This window comes from Sardina pilchardus, chromosome 6, assembly GCF_963854185.1.
Source record: "Sardina pilchardus chromosome 6, fSarPil1.1, whole genome shotgun sequence".
NCBI lineage: Eukaryota > Metazoa > Chordata > Actinopteri > Clupeiformes > Clupeidae > Sardina > Sardina pilchardus.
In genome coordinates this window covers 34,843,544-34,870,701 of record NC_084999.1, presented here as the reverse complement: position 1 = coordinate 34,870,701, position 27,158 = coordinate 34,843,544, and the positions used below count along the sequence as shown (strand labels likewise).

Genomic DNA, 27,158 nt, shown 5'->3' with positions numbered 1-27,158 from the left:
TTCTAATGAGACTATTCACCCCTTGCTGAAACGTCACAAAGACGGCAGAAAGATAGGAGATGTACGGCAAATTACATTATGAAGAAGTGAACACCTTCACTTTAACATCTTTTGTAGTTCAATGTATTACTTTATTCAGCGTCTGGTAGTCATATAAACATGCCAGTGGTGTTGTAAGGTGAAATGGGTTGTGATCGCAAATTTACATAGTTATTAAACTAGTGATAACAGCACTAACATAGGGCAGCTAGATCGTTGTCTACTGTTAATATTAGCCTACTATATATTAACACCAAGTATTTCTGGGCTAAAATATTTCAAACCGATTTGGCCACTTTATTTGTAAACAGATGTAACATAGTCAAAACATAACATATCAGTATATGAAATAATGTTAGCGGTCATTGAACACTATTATTAGCTATCCTAGCAAACGTTTATCCTAGCACTGAACTCGTTAACCGCGCCGTCCCATTCAGAGTTTATGGTTGCTATAACAACCCTCGCTGAGCTCAGTAGACGGACCAGATGACTGCAGTCGTGGTTGAAATACTCCCGAAACACTCAAGAAAACAAAGCAAAATATATCTGTATCAAGTAATTGGATGTTAATTCATTACAAACAATATGCTAACAGTGGTGGAAGGGCATTATGAAGGCTAAATTTCACTATAATCTTTGAGCTATGCTATATGTCCCATCAGAACCCATTGATTCGACTCGTCTTCTTGCCGTCCAGCTAGCTATTTCGCTGTGGCGCGAACTTTTATGACATCATTGGCAAGGGGTCAATACCAAGATCCTTAAAATAAATGAGTTATTCTTTGTCTGTCATGACTCATGTAATACACATGCATCACACAATATTTAACTTAACCCAAGATAATCTTTATTTAAGTTCCATTGATAGAAAAAAACACAGAACACAGAAAAATCACACATTTCCACACAACTAATGAATTACTAGTACATTTTACACTTTTAAGTAAATGTCCAAATCATATATTGTTACACATTATTGTTCTGTATTTTTTGCCCCGAGGATTTGACAAAAAAAATGAATGCAGTGAAAATAATTCATAAAACATTTGGTCTTAAATAGAGTCATAAAGGCCTCATAGAAAAATGCTGTTTGGGAATTAGAATTAGGATCCACGACGTAGCTCCTACTCAACACCAAGAGGGATAGTGAAGGATAAGTAGTCGGACACTTCTCCCCACTGTGCTCTCATGTGCTGAAAAATTGTAATCCAAGTCGTCAATACTGCCACCCACAAAAGTAAGCCCAGTGCTGATCTCTTTACATCTGAAAGAAGGCATATACCAAAGTGTCAACATTAATTCACTGAAAATGCTCACTGAAATGTTTTGACTACCACCCAGGGTGATGTTTCCTGAAACTCTTAAAGCTAAATGGTCCGTAAGTTATACCTTCACACTGCAGTTTAAAAAAACCTGGCTCCTCTGGCACCACCTAAACTAAAGCCTGTAGTACAAGTTGCAAGATATCCAAAGCTCCCATTTCAGATGCCCCAATCAGGATCAGGAGGGTATCTAACAGTGTCAATCACTGCTAATGCCAGCATTTCATAGCGTCCTCCCCTCCCCCTTCCCCAAGCTCTAATTGTGCACAGATCTCCCTTGTGGGAGGAGAGGCTTAGGGGACCGGTTTGGGATTTGGAGGAAAAGGGGGAGGGACTAAGAAGTTATCGATGTTCAATATTTTTGGATAAGTCCTGGATCTTCGCAATTGATATGAAAACGTGGAACGTGGATTTCTCATTGACCTTCTGAATGCCATTTATATCCAGAAAGAACACCAACCAGTCTTTGATTTTGAAAACATAAGCATGGAGAACTGAATAGAGAACGGCTTTGTCGTGACTCCTAGGCCCCACCCATGGAGCACCGAACGCATGCGTGAATTCGTGCCCACTTCGCTGCTTTTGCGTCAGCGCAAATCAGCCAGATGTGAGATGTCCTCTCAACGAGAGACACCTGCCTTGACAACTATGCTTAAGTAGATAAAGAAAGTAACGTAACAGAAACCATATAGTACACTGTTGTCCCGCTAACCACTATTGAATCAAGTGCGCCAGTTTGAATGAAAGAGAAGGAATGTGCTTAACTGTTGAAGAACGTGTGTGATTAGGCCTATTTGAACAAATAGCTCCGAAAGACTGAATTGAACGCTTGGTGATGAGGAGCACGTGAGACTGAAAGTTGTGAAGACTGGATGAATGACGCTATACAATTCTTATCCAATAAACGACAGAATGAATGACTGAACACAATGTTATGCTATGAAAGTACTGACTGATACAACATACCAGAAGTATTACATTAGATATGGGGTTTTTGGAGAATAATGTGTGGAAATAAAAATGTATGAAAATCCTATTAAATAACTTACGTGCCTTCAATAAAGACATGCCTTTTACCTGATTAATAAACCACGACAATGTAACCAAATGCAATGAAATACTTATCATTCTGAATGTAACATACTCCGTATGAACATGTGTAGCCTACGATGTTTGAACGTAACCAACCAACATGTTTAAATAGGCTATACTTTGTTGAATGTAACCAAGTACTCTCAATAGAATGCAATATGTCTGCTACATCTTAATGTGCATTGCCTGTAATCAAATGTAAACTGTTTGTATGTTAAAACCTGTAAATGCCGATATTGAATGCATCTCTGTCTCAACTAGAATGTTCTCGTCAACACTGAATGTATGTAAAACTCCGCTCTGTAACCCGGAGATGTGTGCCTTTGACTGTCTAGAATGTTCTGAAGTAAGTTTAGTTTCCATCAAGTTCTGTGAAGAGGGCACCGCCCCAGGAATGTGTAGGGAAGGACCATGGGGTCACGAGAAAATCAGGACTATAAGTAGCAGGTCAACTAAGGTCCGGGGCTGCTTCTTCTTCTTTCCTCGTCTTACGTGTTGTGTTACTCTGTAGCTCCTGATAGTTATTATGTGAACTCCGTACGTCGTCGCGAAACCAAGTATGCGGGACTTAGTGCTCCAGTGAACATCGGAACTCCGCATCATCCACCTGCTGCTCGTGGCCTTACACCCGGACAAGGGAGATCACTGAACGACAATTCATTTGGACTCTTTGCTTTTTCCGACACTATTGGATTAATTTCTTACGTTTTTCCTTCTCACCACAAAATGGAATTATCTTTTTCCTACATATTGTAACCAACAAGCTGTACTGTGCCGCATTTTTGCTGTATTTAAAAATGCTGAATTATAAAACTATTTTAATCCAACGTCCGATTCGTTCAGCTTGTATTCCATTTTGGGACGAGGCTACCACTTCCCAAACAGGATGGTAAAAATAACGTCTTTCTTCTGTGATTCTTTTCTATACTTTCTGAGTCTTAGGTTAAGCCTTGAAACTAAGCACCTCTTATAAATGACCTGAGTTTCAGCTGTTTACTGAGACCGAATGTTTTACGCGTGAGTTAACTGTCAGGGCCTTGATGTTCCACTGCCTTCTTATACTGTATACTAAAACGCCTGGTTATTCTCCTGGAAGACTTGAGCACCTTCCTATAGACAGTCCGGGGTTTATCTGTATACATAGAAGTCTTAGGTCATTGACATCACAGAGGTCGGTGCGTAACCTAACCTGACAGTAGGTGCCTGGTATTATAGTTCAGCTATAAGATTCGATTGTGGTGGCCGGAGTACGTGCGGACAGCTGATTGCTTATCGTACAGGCCATCCTTTCAACTCCAGGCAACAACACATGGTGTCAGAAGTGGGATGTAAACGGACTAATAAGGAGCATTATTAGAGGATTGAGTAGAAGCGATTTTTTCTGAGACTCATGCTAATAATTGCATTGGAGACGCCTTTGGTCGTCCTAGTTTGTGCATGCTGTGAGAAACAGAATAGTCCTCTTCCCCACGGGTTAACGTTGTTATTCCTCGACAAACACTACAGAAAGTTCGTGTACCGAGTCCGCTATTTGAAGCGGGTCCCAGTAAGCCGGCATACTGGGAGAGTAGCAGGTGTAGTGTCAGAAAGAAGCTGCACTGGTTGCGTAGATCAGATAAGAGGCTGCACTTGTTGCGTGTGGTGATAAGGCAGAAGGCCATAAAAGCGCCAGAGGACGGGTTACCCTAGACAAGTGGTACATGAAACTTAAAATAGATATCTAAACAAATATCTTAAGTTTTTGGAGAAGATCTACCCACATCCCCGCCACTTCGTGCTTTGTCGGCGAGTTTATAGTCGGAAAGCTGTGCGTAAAGGCGGATGTCAGCGCATTCCAGCTTGAACTTTAACGATGGCAGACTAAGTTGTTTTCTTCGTTCCTACTGTGATAGAGACAAGTTTTGGAGGAACAATCAGCTAAACAACATCAAACGGCATATGGGGTTTAGCAAGACCAGGTGCCCGGTGGCGCAGGAGCAGTGTGTTGTGCTGACGCTTTGTGTTACGTTGGTTGTGGCAGAGAAATCTCCTGTTTCGGCCTAATTTTATGTGGTTCTCTGTCTGTAGACGAGACTTTTCCTGCTAAAGGAACACGCAAAAGACTACACGGTTTTAATATCCCCTCAGTAAAGTATGTAACAAGTGTCTGATGTTATATTACACTTTTCCTGTGAATCATACTTCATACTTCGTGCCCCTTTGTTTGCGGTAACGATGCATAGAACGCACCAGGTATGCTACTGGATTACTTGCATACTTGCTACAATATTAGCCATGCCATTGGCTCTTCAACCTTTTAAACTTTTAATAATTTGCGGTTAAACCACCAGTCCTCAAATTCCATGGCCGTCTGAGTCTCCCTAGTTGTGGTTGAGCTGTGGGGGGTCGCGCCCCTCCGATAAGCACCGAGATTTCAGATAGGCTGAAGGCATCACTGGTAGCCTATACCATTGCGAGAGCATAGTGCTTCCAACCATTCTGTTTCTAATCATGCATTTAACAGTTAATGTTCTTAGTTGCGTGCAATAGTAAGGCAATAGGATAAATACATGGATCAAAAGTGATTACAAGTCTAGTTAGTTACATACAACTTTCGTGCTTCGGTGATGCATTGTGGTGGTGACGCTTCGTGGGTGTCTGGCCAATACCCATGTTGTTTCGCTGCTATAATGGGTTATCGTCGTTACTAAAGTAAGCCAAATAACTTAAACTCCCGACTGCCTTGTCCTTAAGACAACACTAAAGAGTTTTCGAATCTTAAACTAAAGTTTCTACAACTCATTTCATTGATTTACCAACGCATAGAAGGGTGAATGTCATTTCTGCATTCCCTACATCCGTTTACCAGCTCAGGTAGCGAATCTGTAGTCCGACAGAATGATACATAAAACTGGGTAATCAAAGAACGTGCGCGCAATAGATGAAAGTGCTTTAGTGTTGGTAGCCTAATTAGATATAGTATGATTTTGAATGGTTTATAGATAATCTAAATTATCCTGACTCCGTCGTGTTTCAATACGTAACTTGTAACAGTTCCTGCAGAGGGATAGCCCACTCCGTAGGTTTGGGAATCCATGGCTGCGTGAAGATGCAGTATTTGATTTGCCATTTAGTGATCGGGATGAAAAGTTGTCCATAGTGCTTTGGCGTTGCCTTATGCGATAAACAACCTCGTTTACATATCCTCCCATTTGTTTTAATAGTTATTAGAAATGTATTGTTGTGACTCTGGCCACTTAACAGGACGTAGGACACGGCCGCAGCTATCATGCAAAGTGGATAGACTCTCGGAGATTACGATCTGTCACACCCGTCTGTGACACAAGCTGAAGAAGCAAGGACGATGAGAGACAGTTCAACATAGCGAGTAAAATACTTTTGAAAACAAAACAAAAATAAAAAAGACTATGTTTTGAACCTCGTGCGTCGCATAGACGGAGAGAGACGACTGTTAATCAAACCAGAGGAAAGTGTAAGTGCCACGTCTTAAGTTAATAGCCTGTTTCAATGTAATACTGTGGTCAGTGAAGGGAGAAAAGGGCTTCGGTTACGTAGCCTACGTAAACTATTGGAAGTACGAATCAAAGGTAGCCTAATTGTTTCGTTTGCAACTAATCCACCAAGATGCGTCTTTGATTTCATTCATGTTTGGTAACCTGTCTAGCTGAAAGTTTGCAGAATGGATAAATTGATAGTTACGTACAGTTGCCACTAGACATAGGCCTCCTAGATTATGTTTGCCGAATCATCGGGCTTTAGTTTTTCATTTTTTGGACATTAAGCAAACAGCAGTTCGAATAGAGATTAAAATGATTCTTATGTGGAAAGGATAACGTTTATTGGGGTTTGGAGTAGATAAGGAGATGTTTTGCGAACCGTAACAACCCACTGCTCATTGTGGGCGCAGGGGTTCCGCTCTAGACAGTCTTCGCAACAAATCTTTAGAATATTAGTTTACATAGAATGGTAATCTTTATAGTCGACATGTTTCACATCAGCCCATGACTCTATTGTGCTATGAAGCAAAGTTGCGGGAAGATGCGTTGATGTTGTGTATTCTTTTTACTAATCGTGATTTTGTCCAACATCACCATAGTCTGATAATTGTATTCGGAGTTTGTGAGTAGCCTACTTGGACCACTGTTTTAGAGAACGGCGCCACTTCTTGGGAGTTTGACATTCCGACGATGTGCCAGGTGCAACCAAAAAGGCCATTAATTGTGAATTGACATGGGAAGCTTCTCGAGCTCACGATCCCAAGGTGTTCTGTTTTTTGTCGCCTGTCTCATCAGGACAGAGTCGGATTTATGACCCTTGTTGGGGGTAGCGGACTTTCCAACATTTTTGGAGTTTCCAACGTTTTGGAATTTCCCAACATCTGTGTGTAGTGGAATTTCCCAACATTTTCCTGACAGTTAGGCTATCTCTGGGAAAGATATTTTCTGTAGGTTAATTTCTGTTTCGGGCAGAGGACGATGCCATAGCCAGATTCACCGTTGTAACTTGGGTAAATATTACATTTTGGAAGTCGTTAGCCTTCACTACCATGACTTGTCCTTTGATACATGTCTGAGTGTTTTTCCTTGAGGACCCTCCGACGATCCTGATAGACGTTTACCATCACATGAGTTTTGTGAGGCAGAGTTCGAATGAATCCCCCAAAGTCCAGTAGCTGATCTTCTCAAAAGGTTGAATTTGAATTCCTTATCAAGTAAAAAGATCGACTAATTGTGCTGTTAAGTGCGCATTAGGATATCACACCTCGTTCTCATTAGATGGTTTCTCTAACATAGCCTTCTTGGAGTCAGATAGAATTTCGTCGTTGAGTAGGCATATGTGTTGTAACAACTTACAAGTTAATTGGAGGTTGCAAATGTGAATGGTAACTGTTTAGATATTTGGGGCTTTACTCCTCCAGTCTATTTCATCGGTCCGTAGTAAATCTTGCGCAGGATCCTCGTTAGTAGGTTGCTTCAGTCAATAGGTACAATCTCAGAGGAGCGTTGGCCATTTCAAACATTGTTGGTAAACTAGTTAGATTGCATGTATTGGATATTGTAACATTGCTTAACAAATCATTTCGGACGTATAGTGACTTAATTGGGTAATTATCCTCTGAATGATCATGATTGGTAAAAACGTCAGCGATGTATATTGGGGTTACTTTACAACCATCTCGGCAGCCCTCTAGGCTTGGGTAGAGGAGCCTTGGAAGCAGTGATGCGTGACGGAAACCAACTCTGTGGAGTTGTGGGGATCTGATTAGATAATGGTTCTCAGTCAGTAGATCAAGGACTTGTAGAATATCCTTTTCAAGTTTCATACTATTACCCTTATTGTAGAAATAAGTGACGTTAAATGGTTCGATGGAAAACTGTTGGGCAAGGTAAAAACGAAATTGAAAACGAAGAGTTGGAGGCCCTGCTGATAGTCTTCCGTGAACCGTCCTGTTGAGACTCATTTTATGCGATTTGATACAATTCAAAGACCACTGGGCTAGACTAATGCACACTTTGACATGTAGGCCTACTATAGGTTTTAATAGTTCCATATCACTCGGTAATATCATGCATATACCTTTCGATGAAGAACAAGTTACGTGAGAAGTCCGGTAAGGTTAGGGCATTGTGCTGTTATGATATTGATGCGCAAGAGGAGCCTATGTAGTTATCGATAACTTGTGCAGGGGAAACTAAACTTCATGTGGAGAATGTCACACTTGGGCAATTGCCAGTTCAATACTAATGTTGTTACAGTTCAATGTGAGATGGACACTGTTGTCATGTTTTTCTGCCCATAGCCTATGACATTTTATCTCGAAAGTCCCGATAACCTCGTCCCTTCTGGAATTGGTTCGTGCTGAATGATATTGCATTGAGAGATTTCTGTACGCACCTAAAGGCGCGCCAGCAAGTTGACATTTTATCTATTGCGGGTAAAGTAGACAATAATAGGATAATCATAGTGATGTTGTCAAGAAAACAGTTGTATGTGTCCAAATAAGCAATTTATTGAAGATTTGAGCTACAGCGTCTGATTAAGAAACAACTTTTTGTGAGATTCCTGATTCTGTAAGAATCCCGTGACATGACTCGGTATAGCGGACAGTGTGGCAGAAAAGGACTATTATATCATTGGTTTAACTTACAGACTTTCTCAGTTTTTACGTGCGCGTTCAGAAACAGATGCACACGCGTCTTGGACACTTGTTGCTTTGGCTTTGTTAACATGAAGATAAACTTACCGATTGTGTATTAATTGGACACAGTTTGTGTGTTGCTCGGTTATCCTTAGTAGTTGTTCATGTTACAAAAGTCATATGGATGTATTTGAATTTACAGGTTTTGTCTAAGTTACCACACCGCAGTGTGAAGAGGGAAATCAGTTAGTGCGCTGGAAGAAGTTAGATTGGTTTTCTGGACTTTCAATGCGCGAGGCTCTCAGAAACGTAGAGTAAACTTAAACGTAAGTTACTCCGTGCAGAATCATCTTAGCTACCTCAAACTTGTGGATGCATATTCGGTGACAGAAATAGAAATGGTCTTAATAGGTTTATTTGGATTTCAGCTGTAGTAATAATGTTAAAGTGCTTTCTACGAGAGACAACATATATTTCCATTGCAAAGTTCTCAATACGGGATAGTGTGAAGACACCCACACAGCTGGATGTTTCCCAGTGGGAGATAACGTTAATGGTTTATTGTTAGAGGGGTGTTAGGATGTATGCAGATGCTAACCAAAATCAATCAGTCCATTCCTAGACGCATTTAGGGAATGTCCTATTTAGGGGAATTTGTATTTTACATTTTATCTTGGATATTGTTAAACCCAGTAAATTTAAAGACATTATGTAGAAGTGAACGCAAACAGACATGATGGTCCTGCAGATGACCCCGACGCAGAGTGGGTAAGTAGAACTGGTAGGGGAGGAGCCTCCCATGTAGGTACGATGTAGGTACGAAGTAAGACAGTTAGATGTCTTTAGACCTTTCATGACAACGCATCTCTCTCAACCATCTCTTATTATAGTCCTGAAAACTCACGAAGTGCCGAGCAACAGTGAGGACTCACTTCTATGGGCAAGCAGTTCCGTAATTGGGTCTATACGTAAGTTTTTGTTAATTATACTTAGTTAGGTAAATATTGTGCCACAGTATTTAACTTTCTCAACGTTATTGAAGGCCTTATAGATGTGGTAGGCCAGAAGATAGAACATTTCTGACGTTTCTGAACATTTGAGAAATGTCAATAATTTCCCCAGTGTTAAATGATAAAGAAATACGGACCCAAATGCTTTATCCATTATGGGACTAGTCATTATCAAGATCGTTCTAACCATGTTAGAGATACGTTGTCGACATTTCTTTGTGACATTATTTGCCGCAACGTAGAACGACCCTGTGCGTAAAAGCTTTGGGTCTCTGCCCAAGTTGCGCTTGGACTTCACTTTTCGGATGAACCCTTAACTCCGGAGGCATAGGCCTTTTCCAACTTCTGCTTATTCCGTGAGTAGTACAATTGACAGATATGATAATTTCATTATTCTACAAGCAGAGTAGGCTTCTCATTTTGTATGCATGGTTTTAACTCTTTGCCACTTATGACCTCAATCCGCATGTTATTGCGAAAACTAACCATTGATTATACCTTGTGCTATGTTGCTGTGCCAGTCCACACATAGGTGAGTATCGTAGGATCAATTACGCTACTGATTTTGCATGGTCATTTCTTGATGGACTATTAGCTAACTTTAAATACAACGAAATCTTTACTCTACTAATTATGTTGTGTCTTTGTGAAGACTGAAATATAACAATATGTTCGTTTCCCATCTGACTGGATGGGCTACTACCCTCGACTAACTTTGTTGGACTAATATTGTGTGATCTTAACACTCCTGATATGTAGCTTAATCTTTTCTGATGGCCTATTAGGAAATTGACTTGTTTATGGCCTTGCATGTTATTCCTCCCTATACATTATGTAATGTTGCATGTATTCTGTGATACACACTGAGCGGGAAAGGAAGTTTGAATGTTGCGCGGGATGATTTGAATCGTTCCCTTTTCTGCATCCACCAACATGTTAACCTATAGAGTCTTAATAGCATCCTGCACATAGTCGTGTGGTCACTCCGCATATTCAAGCATCACACGAATCTTTGGAAAAACCATCCACATCTCTTACACTGGGGCGCTGGATAAATGTTTATTTATTTCTTAATGTAGTCCAAACCGAATGGAGGAGAACAGCCTCAAATATGGCCCGATCTCCACTTTACCAGATCACGGATTTATCAAGCCATATCGGATTGGGTTCTGTTGAAGCTCACCTTGGCCCCAAGCTCGAGTGCGGCGACGCGAGAGGTGACCGAAAGACGGTAGTATTGTTAATTTTGCTCCAGGCTAAAATTATACCCTTTCGTGTGGAACATATCTCTCCGCTAGGCTTGAGTGGTGGGCAAGGAACTACTACACAACCCTCGGATCCCGTGGCTTTAGATAGAGTGTATCCTGATAGTATGTTTGATTTGATAAACACGTTTGTTTTATGCTTGTGGACCCTGTCCCCATATCGACAGATCTCAATTATTTAGCCTACAGTTACCCAGTGACCCATGTCGTTTTGATGTGTTTTTATGATTTACAAACTTGAGCCCTTTGGGCTTCTTTGCAATACATATTGACTTGAATTCCCTGTGCGCCCTTTGCTCCAAGTAGGGGGTGTCGTGACTCCTAGGCCCCACCCATGGAGCACCGAACGCATGCGTGAATTCGTGCCCACTTCGCTGCTTTTGCGTCAGCGCAAATCAGCCAGATGTGAGATGTCCTCTCAACGAGAGACACCTGCCTTGACAACTATGCTTAAGTAGATAAAGAAAGTAACGTAACAGAAACCATATAGTACACTGTTGTCCCGCTAACCACTATTGAATCAAGTGCGCCAGTTTGAATGAAAGAGAAGGAATGTGCTTAACTGTTGAAGAACGTGTGTGATTAGGCCTATTTGAACAAATAGCTCCGAAAGACTGAATTGAACGCTTGGTGATGAGGAGCACGTGAGACTGAAAGTTGTGAAGACTGGATGAATGACGCTATACAATTCTTATCCAATAAACGACAGAATGAATGACTGAACACAATGTTATGCTATGAAAGTACTGACTGATACAACATACCAGAAGTATTACATTAGATATGGGGTTTTTGGAGAATAATGTGTGGAAATAAAAATGTATGAAAATCCTATTAAATAACTTACGTGCCTTCAATAAAGACATGCCTTTTACCTGATTAATAAACCACGACAATGTAACCAAATGCAATGAAATACTTATCATTCTGAATGTAACATACTCCGTATGAACATGTGTAGCCTACGATGTTTGAACGTAACCAACCAACATGTTTAAATAGGCTATACTTTGTTGAATGTAACCAAGTACTCTCAATAGAATGCAATATGTCTGCTACATCTTAATGTGCATTGCCTGTAATCAAATGTAAACTGTTTGTATGTTAAAACCTGTAAATGCCGATATTGAATGCATCTCTGTCTCAACTAGAATGTTCTCGTCAACACTGAATGTATGTAAAACTCCGCTCTGTAACCCGGAGATGTGTGCCTTTGACTGTCTAGAATGTTCTGAAGTAAGTTTAGTTTCCATCAAGTTCTGTGAAGAGGGCACCGCCCCAGGAATGTGTAGGGAAGGACCATGGGGTCACGAGAAAATCAGGACTATAAGTAGCAGGTCAACTAAGGTCCGGGGCTGCTTCTTCTTCTTTCCTCGTCTTACGTGTTGTGTTACTCTGTAGCTCCTGATAGTTATTATGTGAACTCCGTACGTCGTCGCGAAACCAAGTATGCGGGACTTAGTGCTCCAGTGAACATCGGAACTCCGCATCATCCACCTGCTGCTCGTGGCCTTACACCCGGACAAGGGAGATCACTGAACGACAATTCATTTGGACTCTTTGCTTTTTCCGACACTATTGGATTAATTTCTTACGTTTTTCCTTCTCACCACAAAATGGAATTATCTTTTTCCTACATATTGTAACCAACAAGCTGTACTGTGCCGCATTTTTGCTGTATTTAAAAATGCTGAATTATAAAACTATTTTAATCCAACGTCCGATTCGTTCAGCTTGTATTCCATTTTGGGACGAGGCTACCACTTCCCAAACAGGATGGTAAAAATAACGTCTTTCTTCTGTGATTCTTTTCTATACTTTCTGAGTCTTAGGTTAAGCCTTGAAACTAAGCACCTCTTATAAATGACCTGAGTTTCAGCTGTTTACTGAGACCGAATGTTTTACGCGTGAGTTAACTGTCAGGGCCTTGATGTTCCACTGCCTTCTTATACTGTATACTAAAACGCCTGGTTATTCTCCTGGAAGACTTGAGCACCTTCCTATAGACAGTCCGGGGTTTATCTGTATACATAGAAGTCTTAGGTCATTGACATCACAGAGGTCGGTGCGTAACCTAACCTGACAGTAGGTGCCTGGTATTATAGTTCAGCTATAAGATTCGATTGTGGTGGCCGGAGTACGTGCGGACAGCTGATTGCTTATCGTACAGGCCATCCTTTCAACTCCAGGCAACAACACAGCTTACAGTAAAATGGTGTCATCACATAGCCTAACAAAGAACTTACATCACAAAATTTAACTTTTGCTTTGAGGTTTCTTTAGAAAGAGTCAAGACGTGTTTGAGTTTTTAAATTACTGTAGAATCTACCCACCTCAGTGTTGAGAAAGAATGTTTCAATGGCAGCTGCTTCTGATAATAGCAATTTATCTATGCTAACAATTCTGTAGACTGACACCTGCAGCATCAAATCCAGTAGATAGACTGGCATAGCAATGGCAACCTCCATTACAAACGAATCAAGAGACAGGAGAATATAAACTATGTTGCTCGGCAATAGTGCAGAGTGCAAGACGTCTGTATACTGTATGCAGTGCTGTCGGAATTACAGTGCAGTCCTCCTACACCTCCTATACTGTCTGTTGGGCCATCCATGTTCTCATCCACATCACAATGACATATTCTGACAACTTGTTCAACCATTTTGCATGTAAAAACCTATGCTATAAAATAATACCTATATGTTGTGGGGGTGAGACTATTCAACAGAGCCCCATTAAAATCAACATGACATAAGCAACTGATAATGTAGGAAACAGCACAGATTTGCACATTATCATTTGTATGGATGTACCAAAACATTTGCAACTTGCTCAAAGAAATGCTGCTTTTTTGATGTGCACAAGTTTCACAATGATGTGAAAATTGAACAGGCAGTTATGAGAATTTCAATTCTGATCTGAGAAATGTACCAAAGCGACTGAGGAAAAACTGTAATAGAGCCCTAAGGAGTGCATAGCTGAAAAGGTGTTTTTTTTTTTTTTTTAAAGATTATTTTTTGGGCTTTTTATGCCTTTATTTGAACAGGACAGTAGAGAGAATGACAGGAAGTGAGTGGGAGAGAGAGTCGGGGTGGGATCTGGAAAGGACCACGGGGCGGGAATCGAACCCGGGTCGCCAGCGTACGGTGCAGGTGCCCCAGCCAGTTACGCCACTGCCGGGGCCTGAAAAGGTGTTTTAAAGCCAGTGGCAGAATATGCACAAGAATTCTACACATAAGAAACGCCCAGATTTTGAGATTGTTCTTCCTAAAACACGTAACTCCCACCATCATGCATAAATGTCAGATTTACGCAAAGAGGAGAATTTGCACCAGCTGAGTGTAGTTGAAATGAGTGAAATGAGTGTAGTTAGACGTTTTTTACTTGCGCACCCTTGCGCACACGGGAGAATGCCCCCTAACTCAAAACTTCAAGGCCATCATGAATAAGGGTGTCGTGATTTTCATATGATTTTATGAAATCGATCAAAATTGCATCTCAATCTCGAACTTCTACCTCAAAGGTAGAATCGACGATGCCACCACACCCCCAATGTCACGTCCAACATGTATGCCAAGACGCAACACACACACACACACACACACACACACACACACACACACACACACACACACACACACACACACACACACACACACACAGGGGCACCAATACTCCTCTAATTTTAGGCTGCAGCCAGTTAAAATCTACACATCAACTGACTGAAATCGAAGGCCCTCTTGCTACTCTGAAAACACCGGTGTGAAAGTATTCTGTTGTTCATGTCAATTAACACTAACTTCGCCTACTTAACTTAAGTAAAAAAGATGATCTAGTTACAGTCATAATTACTTTAAGGCTTAAAATGCACATTGATAAGTACTGAAATATTCTTTGTTTTATAAAGGTTAACCTGGCAGTGTTTCCCCATACATTGATTAATCTGTGGTGGGCCGCCACAAGATCAACACTAGCGGCCACAAAATAATGTTCTATGTTGTACTATATAAACTAGATAAAATCCTTTCATTGAACTGCGCTTTTAATGCATGCAACCTTGCCTCACCCCGCTCGCTCTCGCAATGGACCCACTGCCCCCCCTCTGCATCTACATTTAAAGGTAGGGTATGGCATTTTCTTTTCTGGCCATTTTTGCAAAATCACTTAAAATCCTATTCCTAACCCACTTACAGCCACTGAGTTGGAAGCACTGAAATGGAAATTACACCCGTCAATCATCTGTGAAACTCCAGCTAATTATATCCATGATCCTCTAGTATCATTTCACAGCTCATTCATCAATCTAACGGTCGTACTCCTCCTCCTTGGTCTTAATTTTCTCATCATTATTATTTTAAAATAACTTGCTTTACTTGCAAGAGATGTTAGGAAAATTCTTTTTTACTCTACATCCATTTTAACAAAGTAGTTTGCTATGATTTCAACTGTGTGCAGCTTATAAGAGGCATAAATAAATCATCATCTGTGATTGTTTACAGTCTGTGCATAATTGTAAAATTGATGCCATCACATTGCCCATCCATATATTGGACGCAAGACTATAACATAAGACAAAAAATAATAAAAAATAAAAAAAAAACCTTTTTTTATCAAATGGCACAAACATGTCAGTGACACTCAAATGTAGGGATGTACAGTAATGGTTACCAGTGTAACAGTAAACCACAATGAAATTCTCCACGATAACAATTACCATTTTGAATTCAATTTAATTTCAAATCTTAATTATTATGGTGCGAAAAACGTGTGTGGAATTCTAGTATCATCCGAATCCCCCAAAGTAGGCACACAGGCTTAGCATGCAGCATGGGCTTGTTATATCTTAGAAATCAGGTGCCACCACTACACATATTTAAGGATCAAAATAGCTAGATTTGTTAGATCTGAGTTAGATCTCCGGTGCATTTTCGCAGGCCTTCTCTTACAGGAATGGTTCTCCGTTGAATCTACCAAAAGTATAGGTTACATGGCAGGACACTTTTGAGCGTAACGTTTTTACCACTCGTCTGATATGAATGCATACAGCTGCCTAATGCATCTTGAAAGTTTATTGTGATAAATACTCATGGCATCAACTAGGCTACAGTAAAAAGGACAAAAAAAGTCCGCACACTAAGGCTCCAATAGATTATTTCTTTTAAAAAGAAATAATCTATTGGAGCCTTAGTGTGCGGACTTTTTTTTGTCCTTTTTACTGTTGCTCTTTTGAGTCCAGCACCTACTTTTAAAATATTCAGATGTGCGCACCCGCTTCTACACTATTGGATCAACTAGGCTACAACCAATAACAACTTGCGACAGCTATTCCTTCACAATATATTGTGAAATATATAAATTGTCAGAAGTTTACATAGACTAGTTTAAACTGTACATTTTTCTCCAATGCCGGTTTCCTGACCACAAATGAAAGATTACCTACATTCCGCTTTTCAAGTAGTTTCTGAACAGTTTTGTTCGGAGATGAGAATGCAAGTGTATCTGACAGAGGCCAGATGACAGAAAAGACACAATATTTGCTTTCAGTGTGGCATGATCTCTTTGTAAATGATGTTTCATTAAAAAAACTGTTTAAATCCAGGCTAGTTGTGAGCAATTATATGCTCTGTGATTGGTCACGGTCATTGGTGGTCGTCTTAAGCCCTATTCGCACAGGATTAGTATTACCTGTGGACCTCTGGTCATTTTCAAATTATCGCCCCACCTCTGTGTTACTTGCAGCGCATTCACACGGGATAAGCAAAGTCTGTAAATTACTCTATTTTCACTGACATTACACCCGGATATGTCGTATGCTAACGTCCGAAAACAACGCAGAAAGTAGAAAAGATATGCAACTGCAATAGCAATCACTGAGATGCAGATTCGCACGGGATTAGTATTATCACCGGACGTCTGTGTTTGGCGAAATACAGTAGGTAATTTGCGGCGGAATTTTTACTTGGCAGACATGGCACATTCGCACGGGACTAAGATTTCAGGCATTCTCCGCAATTATCACAAATCACCAAAGGTCCACAGGTAATACTAATCCCGTGCGAATAGGGCTTTAGAAACATTTTTAGCAGATTTGCAAAACACCACGATAATACCTATCCGTGATCATTTTGATCACTGTAATAGTCATATCTCTACTCACATGTTTTAATCTGAAGTTGCTCATTGTAGGTTGGCTTCACAAACGCTTCTTTGAAAAACCATACCACATTCACCAGCCACAAAAATGGAAGAAATGCAAAGCCTCCTGAGGAAAGAAACAAACTAGGTTAAAACACAGATGTCTTCATTTGAACATTCAGTTTAGAAATGATAGTTGCCAGTTTGCAGTTCAGCATACCTAGGTAATATTTCCTGCAAAGGCTGAGCTTTTCTTCATTAGGTACACGTTCCAGATTCATTTCGGTTTCGTCTTGATGCAATCTGGTTGAGTTGAAGATCAGATATAACATGAAATTGCAGTCAACTGTTTCAATAACTACATCACATATCATATCAAGCAAAATGTAAAACGTTAAAATCAGATTCTTGCATAAAACCCAACGACAAACTAGAATTGCTCTATGTAGGCCTAGAGTGCATGCCTCCGCCAAGTGCATCAAATCTGTAGTAAATCGTCTGCCAAAGGGGTTATATTTCAGGGCTGTCATGTTTTTTTCAAAAATTACATTTATCTGTTGAGTGTCCAGCCCCTATCTCTACAGATACAGATATAAGGCTAAAGGTACAAATTAGTTTTCCACCAAATATCTCAGTCATGTGTGGTGCAAAAATGAGAGCCACAGAAAACAGGGTCATTCCACCTCAATTCAACAAAAGCCTTCTGCTCGCCATGTCAGATTTGCTTCAGTTTTACCACCTAGAGTAACCATTTAAACTGACTCAGCCAAAATATTAGCTTAATATACCTAATACATCCAGAGAAACACATTTTTGAACATGATACCCCCTCTTTTGATTTTTGGCACATTTGCACGCTCATCTGAATCTGCAGTAAAGTTCAGATGTCATTATTTCAAAAAGTGTTCAAGCTAAAGACACATTTCTGTGAATAATGAATGCTACCGATAGATTCCACATGCGCATTTGTAAGCCGTATGTGTTGATATTGACTATGTTGCAATCTTATGAAATCAGAAGAATTGTTTAAACGCCCACATTGGGTGCCCCACACAATTTATAAGCAAGTGTTTGGCAAATGGCTGTGTCTCTCTACAGATGTGTTTAAGCTGTCTTAAAAGTAATAAGAGGCGTTTATATTGTATTTTTGGTGGAATTACTGTAACACAAAAAATAATCAATTTGGATGCTATTTCATCTCCCCTTAACAGAGGTATGACAAGCTATACTAATGAAATGAACGCATCTCCAGAAAGAGTATGAAATGGGCTTTCAGACTGTGAAATTTCAAGATGGTATTATGGCTGCAGTTATTGATTTTTCTTTTTTTTTTAAATATTGGTCTATTACACCAATTAGCATTGTTTTTTGTGCTATTATTTCATGATTTCATAACACTGGTCTTATTACTAAGTACCAGTGATGTTCATGTCTTATACCAATAAACATTTCATTTTTGAGTTAGGCTACTTGCTGGGTGATGAACTAACAAAATATTTCCTGAATAAATTGCTGATGTCACTATTTAAAGAGTCACTTCACCCCATAACTCCACCCACTTCACATTTCTGAAAAAGGCTTTCAAAATGGGCGAGACTTTCTAACAGTTGGAGAGGGAGTGCAGCACTGCTGCAACCAATCAATCGTGGTGATTTTGTGTCAATCTGGGAATGAGTGCTGCAGACATGGCTTATCACAGGTAGGCTAATCAGGGCAGCAGGTGTTGGGGAGTTTAACTGTAACGACCCGGTGACGTAGTGTTGGACAAGTACAGGACTTCGTCAGCATTCCAATAGCATTTTGGACCAACATGCCATGTTTCAACCTGTAGAATGCGCGGAGAGCAATATCTCCAATACAAAATCAGACGAAATGTTACTTTTCTCGAGAAACACGATTTTTGTCAATATTAACCCTGGTAATAGTACAGTTCACCACTTATGAGTATATTCAATCAATCAGCTCAAAAAACATATTTTAGGGTGCAGTGACTCTTTAATGTCCTTAAATGTCACTATTTAGCGACACCAGCAATTTATTGTTGTTATTGACCAACATTTCAAAAATAAAATTTCAATAACCGTAGCCATTATCATCTATCATTTCATACTCTTTCTGGAGGTGCATTCATTTAATTGGTATTGCTTGTCAAACCTCTGTTACGGGGAGATGAAATATCATGTTTTGTGTTACAATAATTCCAACAAAAATGCAATATAAACACCTCGAATGAATGGGCGTCCTATGGGGTTAGCCAAGCGTTGATTTCACCAGCTCCATAGGTGTTTCTACTTCCGGGAATTCGCCTGCCCCCCAAGCATTTAATCAATATTTAAATGAGGACTTCTGAGCCAATAGGAGTGCATCGTTGGTGGTATAGTGGTAATTAAACATGAATGAGGCCTGATTTTGGTAACAAACAACTGAATGTTTGTTAGCCTACCAAACACAATGTCGCTTTAAGTTACGATGGTTTCGGGAAACAGTTGGCAAATCTACGATCTTAGGCTTACGATGCATTTGGGAACCCACCCTGGTTTGAACAAAATCTGAAAGGGTGCAGCAACCGTATCTGATTTGATAAGGAATGACCCATTGTGTGGAAACAAATCGTTTGTGAGAAAAAAGGAGGAATCCAAGGCACTCTTCTTTCAAAGTTAAATAGCCTTTATTTTAGACTGGCTATTTCATAATGAAGGTTAAAAACAGGGAGAAGCAACCCACGCGTAGCGTCATAGGCAGCCTTCTTCAAGGTGTGCTTCACAGACAAACAATTTCCCCTTTTGTAGGCTAAATACAAACGCCTGAGTGACCTGAGGGGTGTTTCACAAAACCTAGATAAGGGATTAAGCCGGGATTTTTTGGTTATCCTGGATGAACTTACCCTTGACTCGGTTTCACAAAAGAGATGCTACATAAGTTGCCATGGGAATTTATTCTCTGAAGCTAGCCTGCTCCCGACCAGGCTAACAGCCAAGATAAGTTAATTCTAATGGTAATTACATTATCTGATTGGTTCAGCTAGCTGTCATTCAAATCAGACCTGCATGCGATTTTTGAAAGAGCTGTATTCCATTTATATACTATTTGCTACTTGCATTTACTCGCAAAACACAACAGAATGTCTGCCCAATACCATTTAGATATCATTTAAATTACAGTATGGTGGCCTTATAATTAATTACAAAATCGTTGTTTGCATCTTTTTTTGACTGACGTTTGATGAATAGCCTACTGTAGTAGTTGATTGGAAGTGGAGGGGACATATTTCGAAGGTGTTTTCAACTAATTTGGTTTAAAGACAGAATAAAGATATATAGTCATACTTTGTGCATCTTTGCGGAGGCAAGCGCTTTCTTAATGACGTTGCGTGCCGAGACAAGGAAGCTCTCACACGTGGGTGCATACGTAAATTTGCATTCAGTTGGTCTGACACACCTACACCCACTATGTAACAGAAATAATCATGATTCCCCATCCAAAAAAGTAAAACTTTACCTCGTTGTTGTCTATATCAAAAGCGGTTGTTAACTTTGTGTGCAAGACGCTATTTTTTGCGTCTTTTTTATTCCAACCGTGAGCTATTTGGGGGAGAAACGAGAACGCGCACACATCCCGAATATCTTACACCTGGCTTGACATAGACGCTCCTGTTCATCCTGGATTGGCGTTAGTGAAACGGGTTTAGCAAGAATGACTAGAGAAAGCTATGTCAAACCTGGCTTTATCGATTATCTTGGATGTCTTAATTCTGCTTTTGTGAAATACCCCCCTGGGGCCCGTTGCACAAAAGCAGAATTAAGATATCCGGGATAAGTTACTGAGCTGCGATCACTGAATCCAAAACAAGCGCATACCGGCTTAATTGGTTGCACAAAGACCAATCCAGGATAAGCAGACACGGATTCATCAAGCCAGGTGTAAGTTATCCGGTATGTGTGCGCGTTCTCGTTTCTCCCCCAAATAACTCACGGTTGGAATGAAAAGACGCGAAAAATAGCGTCTTGCACACAAAGTGAATAACCGCTTTTGATATAGACTAACAACGAGGTAAAGTTTTACTTTTTTGGATGGGGGATCATGATTATTTCTGTTACATAGCGGGAGTAGGTGTGGCAGATCAACTGAATGCAAATGTACGTATGCACCCACGTGTGTGAGAGCTTCCTTGTCTCGGCACGCAACGTCATTAGGAAGCGCTTTGCCACCACAAAGACGCACAAAGTATCTTAATTTGTCTTAAAAGCCGAATTAGTTCAAAACACCTTCGAAAAATGTCCCCTCCACTTCCAATCAACTACTACAGCAGCCTATTCATCAAACATCTGTCAAAGCAAACAACGAGTAGGCTATGTTATTAATTATAAGGCCACCATAATTTAAATGACATCCATATGGTATTAGGCAGATATTCTGCTGTGTTTTGCGAGTAAATGCATGTTGCAAATAATATATAAATGGAATCTACAGCTCTTTTAAAAAAAATCACGTGGAGGTCTCATTTGAATGACAGCTAGCTGAACCAATCAGATTATGTCATTACCATTAGAATCAACTTATCTTGGCTGTGAGCCTGGTCAGGAGCAGGCTAGCTCCACAGAATAAATCGCCATGGTAACTTATACCATAACATATCCTGCTGCCCCCTATCCCGCTTTTGTGCAACTGGATCACGGATAAATTGAGCCAGGATAACCAAGATATCCCGGGTTAATCCCTTATCCTAGTTTTGTGCAATAGGCCCCAGGTGAATTACCACATGAAACATACCAAAACAATCCACTAGGTGGCTAGTTGTAAATGTTCACACATACAAAAAACAAGACAAAAATATCATCCACTAGGTGGCTATACATCGTAAGTATAAACCTCCAGAGAGAATACACTAGGTGGCTGTTTTGCAAATTAAGTCAAAGCAAATATTGAGAAAATTATCACAAGAATGGACTGAAATCTATTTCTTCATTCAACCCAGGGCCTGTAAATTATATATATAGAAAGTTCTCTTTGTAGAAGTACTTTTAAACGATCACCACCCCGAATATTCTTCTTAATTGTTTCTAAACCCTCAACTATTAGGCCTTCGGGGTTGCAGTTGTGCTCCTTTTGGAAATGTTTTGCCATAGGGTAATCAAAATTAGCTTTTCTAATGGTGTTTTTGTGCTCGCATACTCGGTCCTTAAGATGTCTCTTGGTTCGACCTACGTAAAAACATCCACATTTGCATGATAACCTGTATACCACAAATGTGGAGTTGCAATTAATGAATGCTTTAATATTATGTGTCTTGTTTGTCACTGTAGTTATTAGAATAGACAAAATCTAGCATCATCTGAGACCTAGCAGCTAGCCGTTTAAAGTTGGGCGAGTTGTCAAGTTATTCTAAGGAAACTAACCTAGTTATCGGTGCTGTGTAGGGCTAAGAATTAGCGTAAATCTCAGCTTTCATCGTGATACAAGCAAACATCGACGAATTCCAACAACCAAACGATGCATTTATGCTGGTAGCTAGATTGCGATAGTTTTGAGTAAATTATGCCAGTGTACGTCTCGGGAGAGTTGACACAATGAACTAATGGGATCATCATTATGGTGGCTGAAGAGGTGTAGAAATGCCATACACATAATGTAGCTGTATGAATGATTAAAGGAGGAAAGGAGGTAGAACATTAGGGGTAGCCTACGTCGTTCTGAAGTTTTGCTACATGTGTAGTTTCTAAAACGTTGCTTCAATTGGAGTTACAGTACATACAGCACATTTGTGTGTCTTGAATTTCCCCTTGGGGATCAATAAAGTATCTATCTATCTATCTATCTATTTGCACCCGTTAGGTAGGATATTGTCTAAAACTACTCTGTCCATGGTTGAACGCTGATGTTGTCTTTTGTCTTAGGCTACTTGTTAGCTCCCAACTGTTTCAGTGCCCTATGAAGTCATAACGTTACATCTCAATTGATCAATGAAATCCATAGCGTTGTGCATATCCAAGAACAAAACAAATGAGGATAAATGGAATATAAACCATACCTTTTGCAGTTAGAAAGTGGCAACTGTTAGCAAGACCACAGAGTTCGTCACTGGTCACGTGTACTTCCGTGAAGCTCTGGTGAAGCTTCTTCTTCTTCATGGCAGTTTACAATCTAAGTATATTACCGCCATCTACTGGATTGGGGTGCAATCAAATTGATTTTATATCAAAGACACAAAATAAATAAAAAGAAAAAAACAACACAAAACAACAAATGAAATCTCATCTAATTGTGTTTCTTTGATAAACATTATGGGTGATATTTTCTGACCTGAGTTCACCTAATAAAGTGTCCAGGGAAAATAGTCAGGTAGAACCCCGGGAGGTGTGACATACGAATGCAATTTTTTGCATAATCTGATAGTTTTGTAGACTCAGAATCTGATGGGTGGACTGGATCATGATGAGAGGGCCATTTTGCCGCTCCGGCACCCTTGAGCATTTTCTTTAATGACATCTGCCACGCCCCCTTTTGTTGACCATAAAAAATAACTATGCACATTACTGTATGAACCCATCATGTATGGTATCAAATGAAAGCTCTTCTCAAACAGAAAGCAACGATCTCGGTAAAAAATGATTTCAAGTCCCTCCAGAGAACATAATAACTGTAAAATCTGGTAAAGTCACACCGCTGAAATGGTAGGCTGAGCAACAAATTGTACCAACCCTCACCAATTAATAAAATAGACAAAGTTAGAACAAGTAAAGCCTACCTTACATTGCCAGACTTTGCAAAGATTTGGAAAAGATTTTTGAAAAACTACAGTCTCAGACCCTCTCACATCTAAAGACAATTCATTGAGTTTTTAGTCACAGTCTAGTCACAGGCCAGTCTCAGATTAGGATTTTGCAAAGACTGTGGGTCACTATTTACAAGACTGCTGCTAGATTCCTTCAAATTATTTCCATAGTGCAATAGGCTACACGTCATCATTAACAGGAAATCACATGATAGCCTACTCATATCAAAGTATTTTTTTCGCGTTTCTGCAGCATTGTTTGATGTGTGACATCACTAACAGATATAGAGTTGTTCTGTCTCGTAGAATAGCCGACTAATAAATGATAAGAAATGAAATAACAAATAATCATATAGGCTACAGCTGTCGCCTATTTTGCCCCTTCCTGTTTTCGTGTTCGCGAGAGGTTACTATTGGTTTTTAATGTTCACGTCACTATTTGCATGAGCCACGACTGAAAAGACTTCCGATAATATCAAACATGTTTGATATTGTCGTAACGGCAAAACTAGAGAAAGACTGCCTCCGACGGACTTAAAACCGCTAAGATTGGCACCTTACACTAAACGATTTAGATGACGGGAGCGCGCTGCGATTCTAGCACAACTCCCAAGATTTCCGCCCGATTTTGGAAATTTAGTCGCCGACTGTTAAAACAGGCCAAAATCGTGCAATGTAAGCCAGCCTTAAGTTGTATCACAGATTTCCGAAAGCAACCATATCAAGAATAACATGTTGCAAGGCTGGCCTTGTACACATCACAAACATCAAATGTCTCCTCCAAAGAACATTCATTCAGTCAGACATTTCTCCCTCGCTGTCATCAGCACCTCCACTGAAAGTCGAATATTTATTTGCACACTGCTCACCACCTTTGCAATGGAACCCTGAAGCAGATGACCACCTCGTGCCTCAAAGAGAGAGCCATTAACTCATTCACTGCCATTGACGTCTTTAAACGTCAATTTAGACACATACGTTGACTGCCATTGACGTCTAGACGTCAATTGCATTTTTCAACGGGGAGGGCTCATGGGTGGGCATGGGAACGATCTGGCAGAGTTTCAGGCTTTCAAACAGACCGTACTAGCGATCCGAACCGCTAGATGGCAGCAGTGCCATTTGGATGATTAGTATCTGCCTGCAGAGTGCACATGTAGAGACATACAACAAGCTAACACACTGAAGATCGACCACAGTGGATCTAGTTTGCACGCGGTGCAGGGAATAAATATGCTTACTTCTTACATCAAGGATGGAAAACATGTGAACGGTATGATCCATTTACATTGGATATTGCTATATAGACTAACAACAACTTTGCTAGTGCTAGCTTGCTAAGTCTACTGTCCTGTTCAGAGTCTATAGCGACCATCAGAGTCCCTAGCAACCTTGACGAGACTGACGAGATAACAGTGCAATCGTGGTTGACATACTACTGAAACGCTAACGTTAAAAGTTGATTTTCACAAAAAGATTGTTTTCTCCATTTTTTTCTGACGATTACTAAAGAATGGAAAACGATAGAAACAAACTGTTTTTTCCTGGTGAAAGAAGAGAGTCTACTCTTTCATTTGGTACCTTCAGTGTTTACATAGTCATAAAGCCCACCGTTCGGTGGATCTTGGAAAAACAGTCAAAATGCTGTAAAACGTCTGGCAGTATGGAGCGCTCTGCACTGAAAATGGCTGGCAGCCAATGAGTTAAGAGACCAGGAAGGTCAGTATATCTGCTACACATGTGGAGAGACCGGTCACACCAGTCAACATTGTACCCATGGCCAAGTCACCTGGCAAAGACATGCTCCAGGAGAGGCAGACAGTGCACAGAATACTCCACCAGAGAGCGAACCAAGGCCCCCTGGTTAATTGATGGTCAGGAGTGGGCTGGCAGACTGCGTTGACACTGAAGTCGACCAGTTCCTGAAACAAAATGCATTTGGTGACTGCTGGACTGTTGACCTGATGATCTCTGGAGTGAAGACAAGCTGCCTTTGGGACACTGGGTCTGAGGTCACCACCATCAAAGAGTCTCACTTTAGAGAACACTTCGGGGAGGAACAGCTGAAGTCCACCCATTGGGTGGAGCTGACTGCAGCCAATGGACTGAACATGCCGGTCCTTGGGTGTCTTGAAGCAGATGTGGAGTGTTTTGGAACCACTCCTCATACTGAGAGACACCCATCTGGATGTTGTAAAGATGTAAAAATGCCCCTGGCATTATGGGGATGAACATCATCAAAGATCTAGTGACCTCTCTGCCGGGTGTGGATGGAAAGAGGATGAAAAGGCTGCTCCACCAGAGGCAAGTGTCCGTCGTTTGTTGGCGAGGGTCAAGAATGAGGTAGAATTTGTTGATTCAGATGGCAAAATTGGGTTTGTCAAGGTGGCTAGCAGAGAAGTGATCACCATCCCACCATACAGTGAGAAGCTGATTGAAGGCTGGTGGCTCCAACAGTGGAATGCCATTCCTGGTGGAAGCCACTCCAAAGATCAGCATCCGGAGGTGGCTTCTGGTTGCCAACACACTTGGAAAGGTAGCAGGTGGAAAAGTCCCTGTCAGGGTTATGAACACCAGTGAGAAGGCCATAAAACTAATGCCCAAGGCCAGTGTAGCTGTGGTGTCCAAGTCACAGAGGATCTACCCAAAAGAGGTGGTGGGGTTTGAGGAAATGGATGGGGTATTGCATGTTGAACAGTGTTCACGCTACCGAAGACGGACACCAGAGTAGGCTATGGGTGCCTCTCGTGCAGCGTTTATACGTCCTCCCTCGCTCCTCGATGCCTCGATCCTCACTGATCTACATAAAGAATGATGGGGGGGAAACAATGGGATAGTCTATCCAGTGTTAGTTATAGATCAGTGGGAACGCCCCTCGAGGATCGAGCATCGAGGATCGAGGAGGCATGTTGAGAGGCACCCTATGCCTCTTCCAGTACAGGTAGCTGCAGAAGAGCTTAACTCAGCACAGCATGTAAAGCTTAGTGCACTGTTGAAGAGCTACGGGATGCCTTCTCAAGCCACGGCAATTACTATGGCTACACAACTACAGTGAAACATAACATATTATAAACTGCTGACACCCACCCGATCAAACAAAGACACCGGAGAGTTCCACCTCAATCATACCAAAAGTTCAAGCGACATTTACCTGGTGGGGCAAGGCATCCTCAAAGAGAGTAGCAGCCCCTGGGCATAGCCAGTGGTCATTATGCGAAAAAAAAAAAAGACGGGAGTGTGCGCTGGGGTGGGTAATTGGGAGAATCGGGAGATTTCCCGGTGGGCCGCTTCACTTTTGGGCAGTCGAGAATTATTTTTTATTTTTTTTACATTTGTCACGTTAGTCCATCTTCTCTTAAAGTAGGCAACAGACGTTCCGCA

General features: G+C 40.8%; 2 protein-coding genes across 2 annotated transcripts in view; one reads left to right on the top strand and one right to left on the bottom strand.

Moving 5' to 3' along the window:
• Positions 1 to 866: 866 nt before the first annotated feature.
• psenen (presenilin enhancer, gamma-secretase subunit) lies at positions 867 to 23,148 on the bottom strand. The gene is made up of 4 exons (XM_062539668.1): positions 23,034 to 23,148; positions 17,226 to 17,308; positions 17,028 to 17,132; positions 867 to 1,306 (listed from the first exon to the last, which is right to left on the bottom strand). The coding sequence occupies exons 2-4, from the start codon at positions 17,284 to 17,286 to the stop codon at positions 1,167 to 1,169; spliced, it is 306 nt and encodes a 101-aa protein (XP_062395652.1). The 5' UTR covers positions 17,287 to 17,308; positions 23,034 to 23,148; the 3' UTR covers positions 867 to 1,166.
• Positions 23,149 to 26,004: 2,856 nt separating this feature from the next.
• The window catches only part of kmt2bb (lysine (K)-specific methyltransferase 2Bb), a 96,720-nt gene continuing 95,566 nt past the window's right edge, over positions 26,005 to 27,158 (top strand). The window contains exons 1-2 of the mRNA XM_062539804.1: positions 26,005 to 26,081; positions 26,235 to 26,457. Coding sequence (XP_062395788.1) covers positions 26,005 to 26,081; positions 26,235 to 26,457 — 300 coding nt within the window. The remainder of the gene's footprint in view (positions 26,082 to 26,234; positions 26,458 to 27,158) is intronic.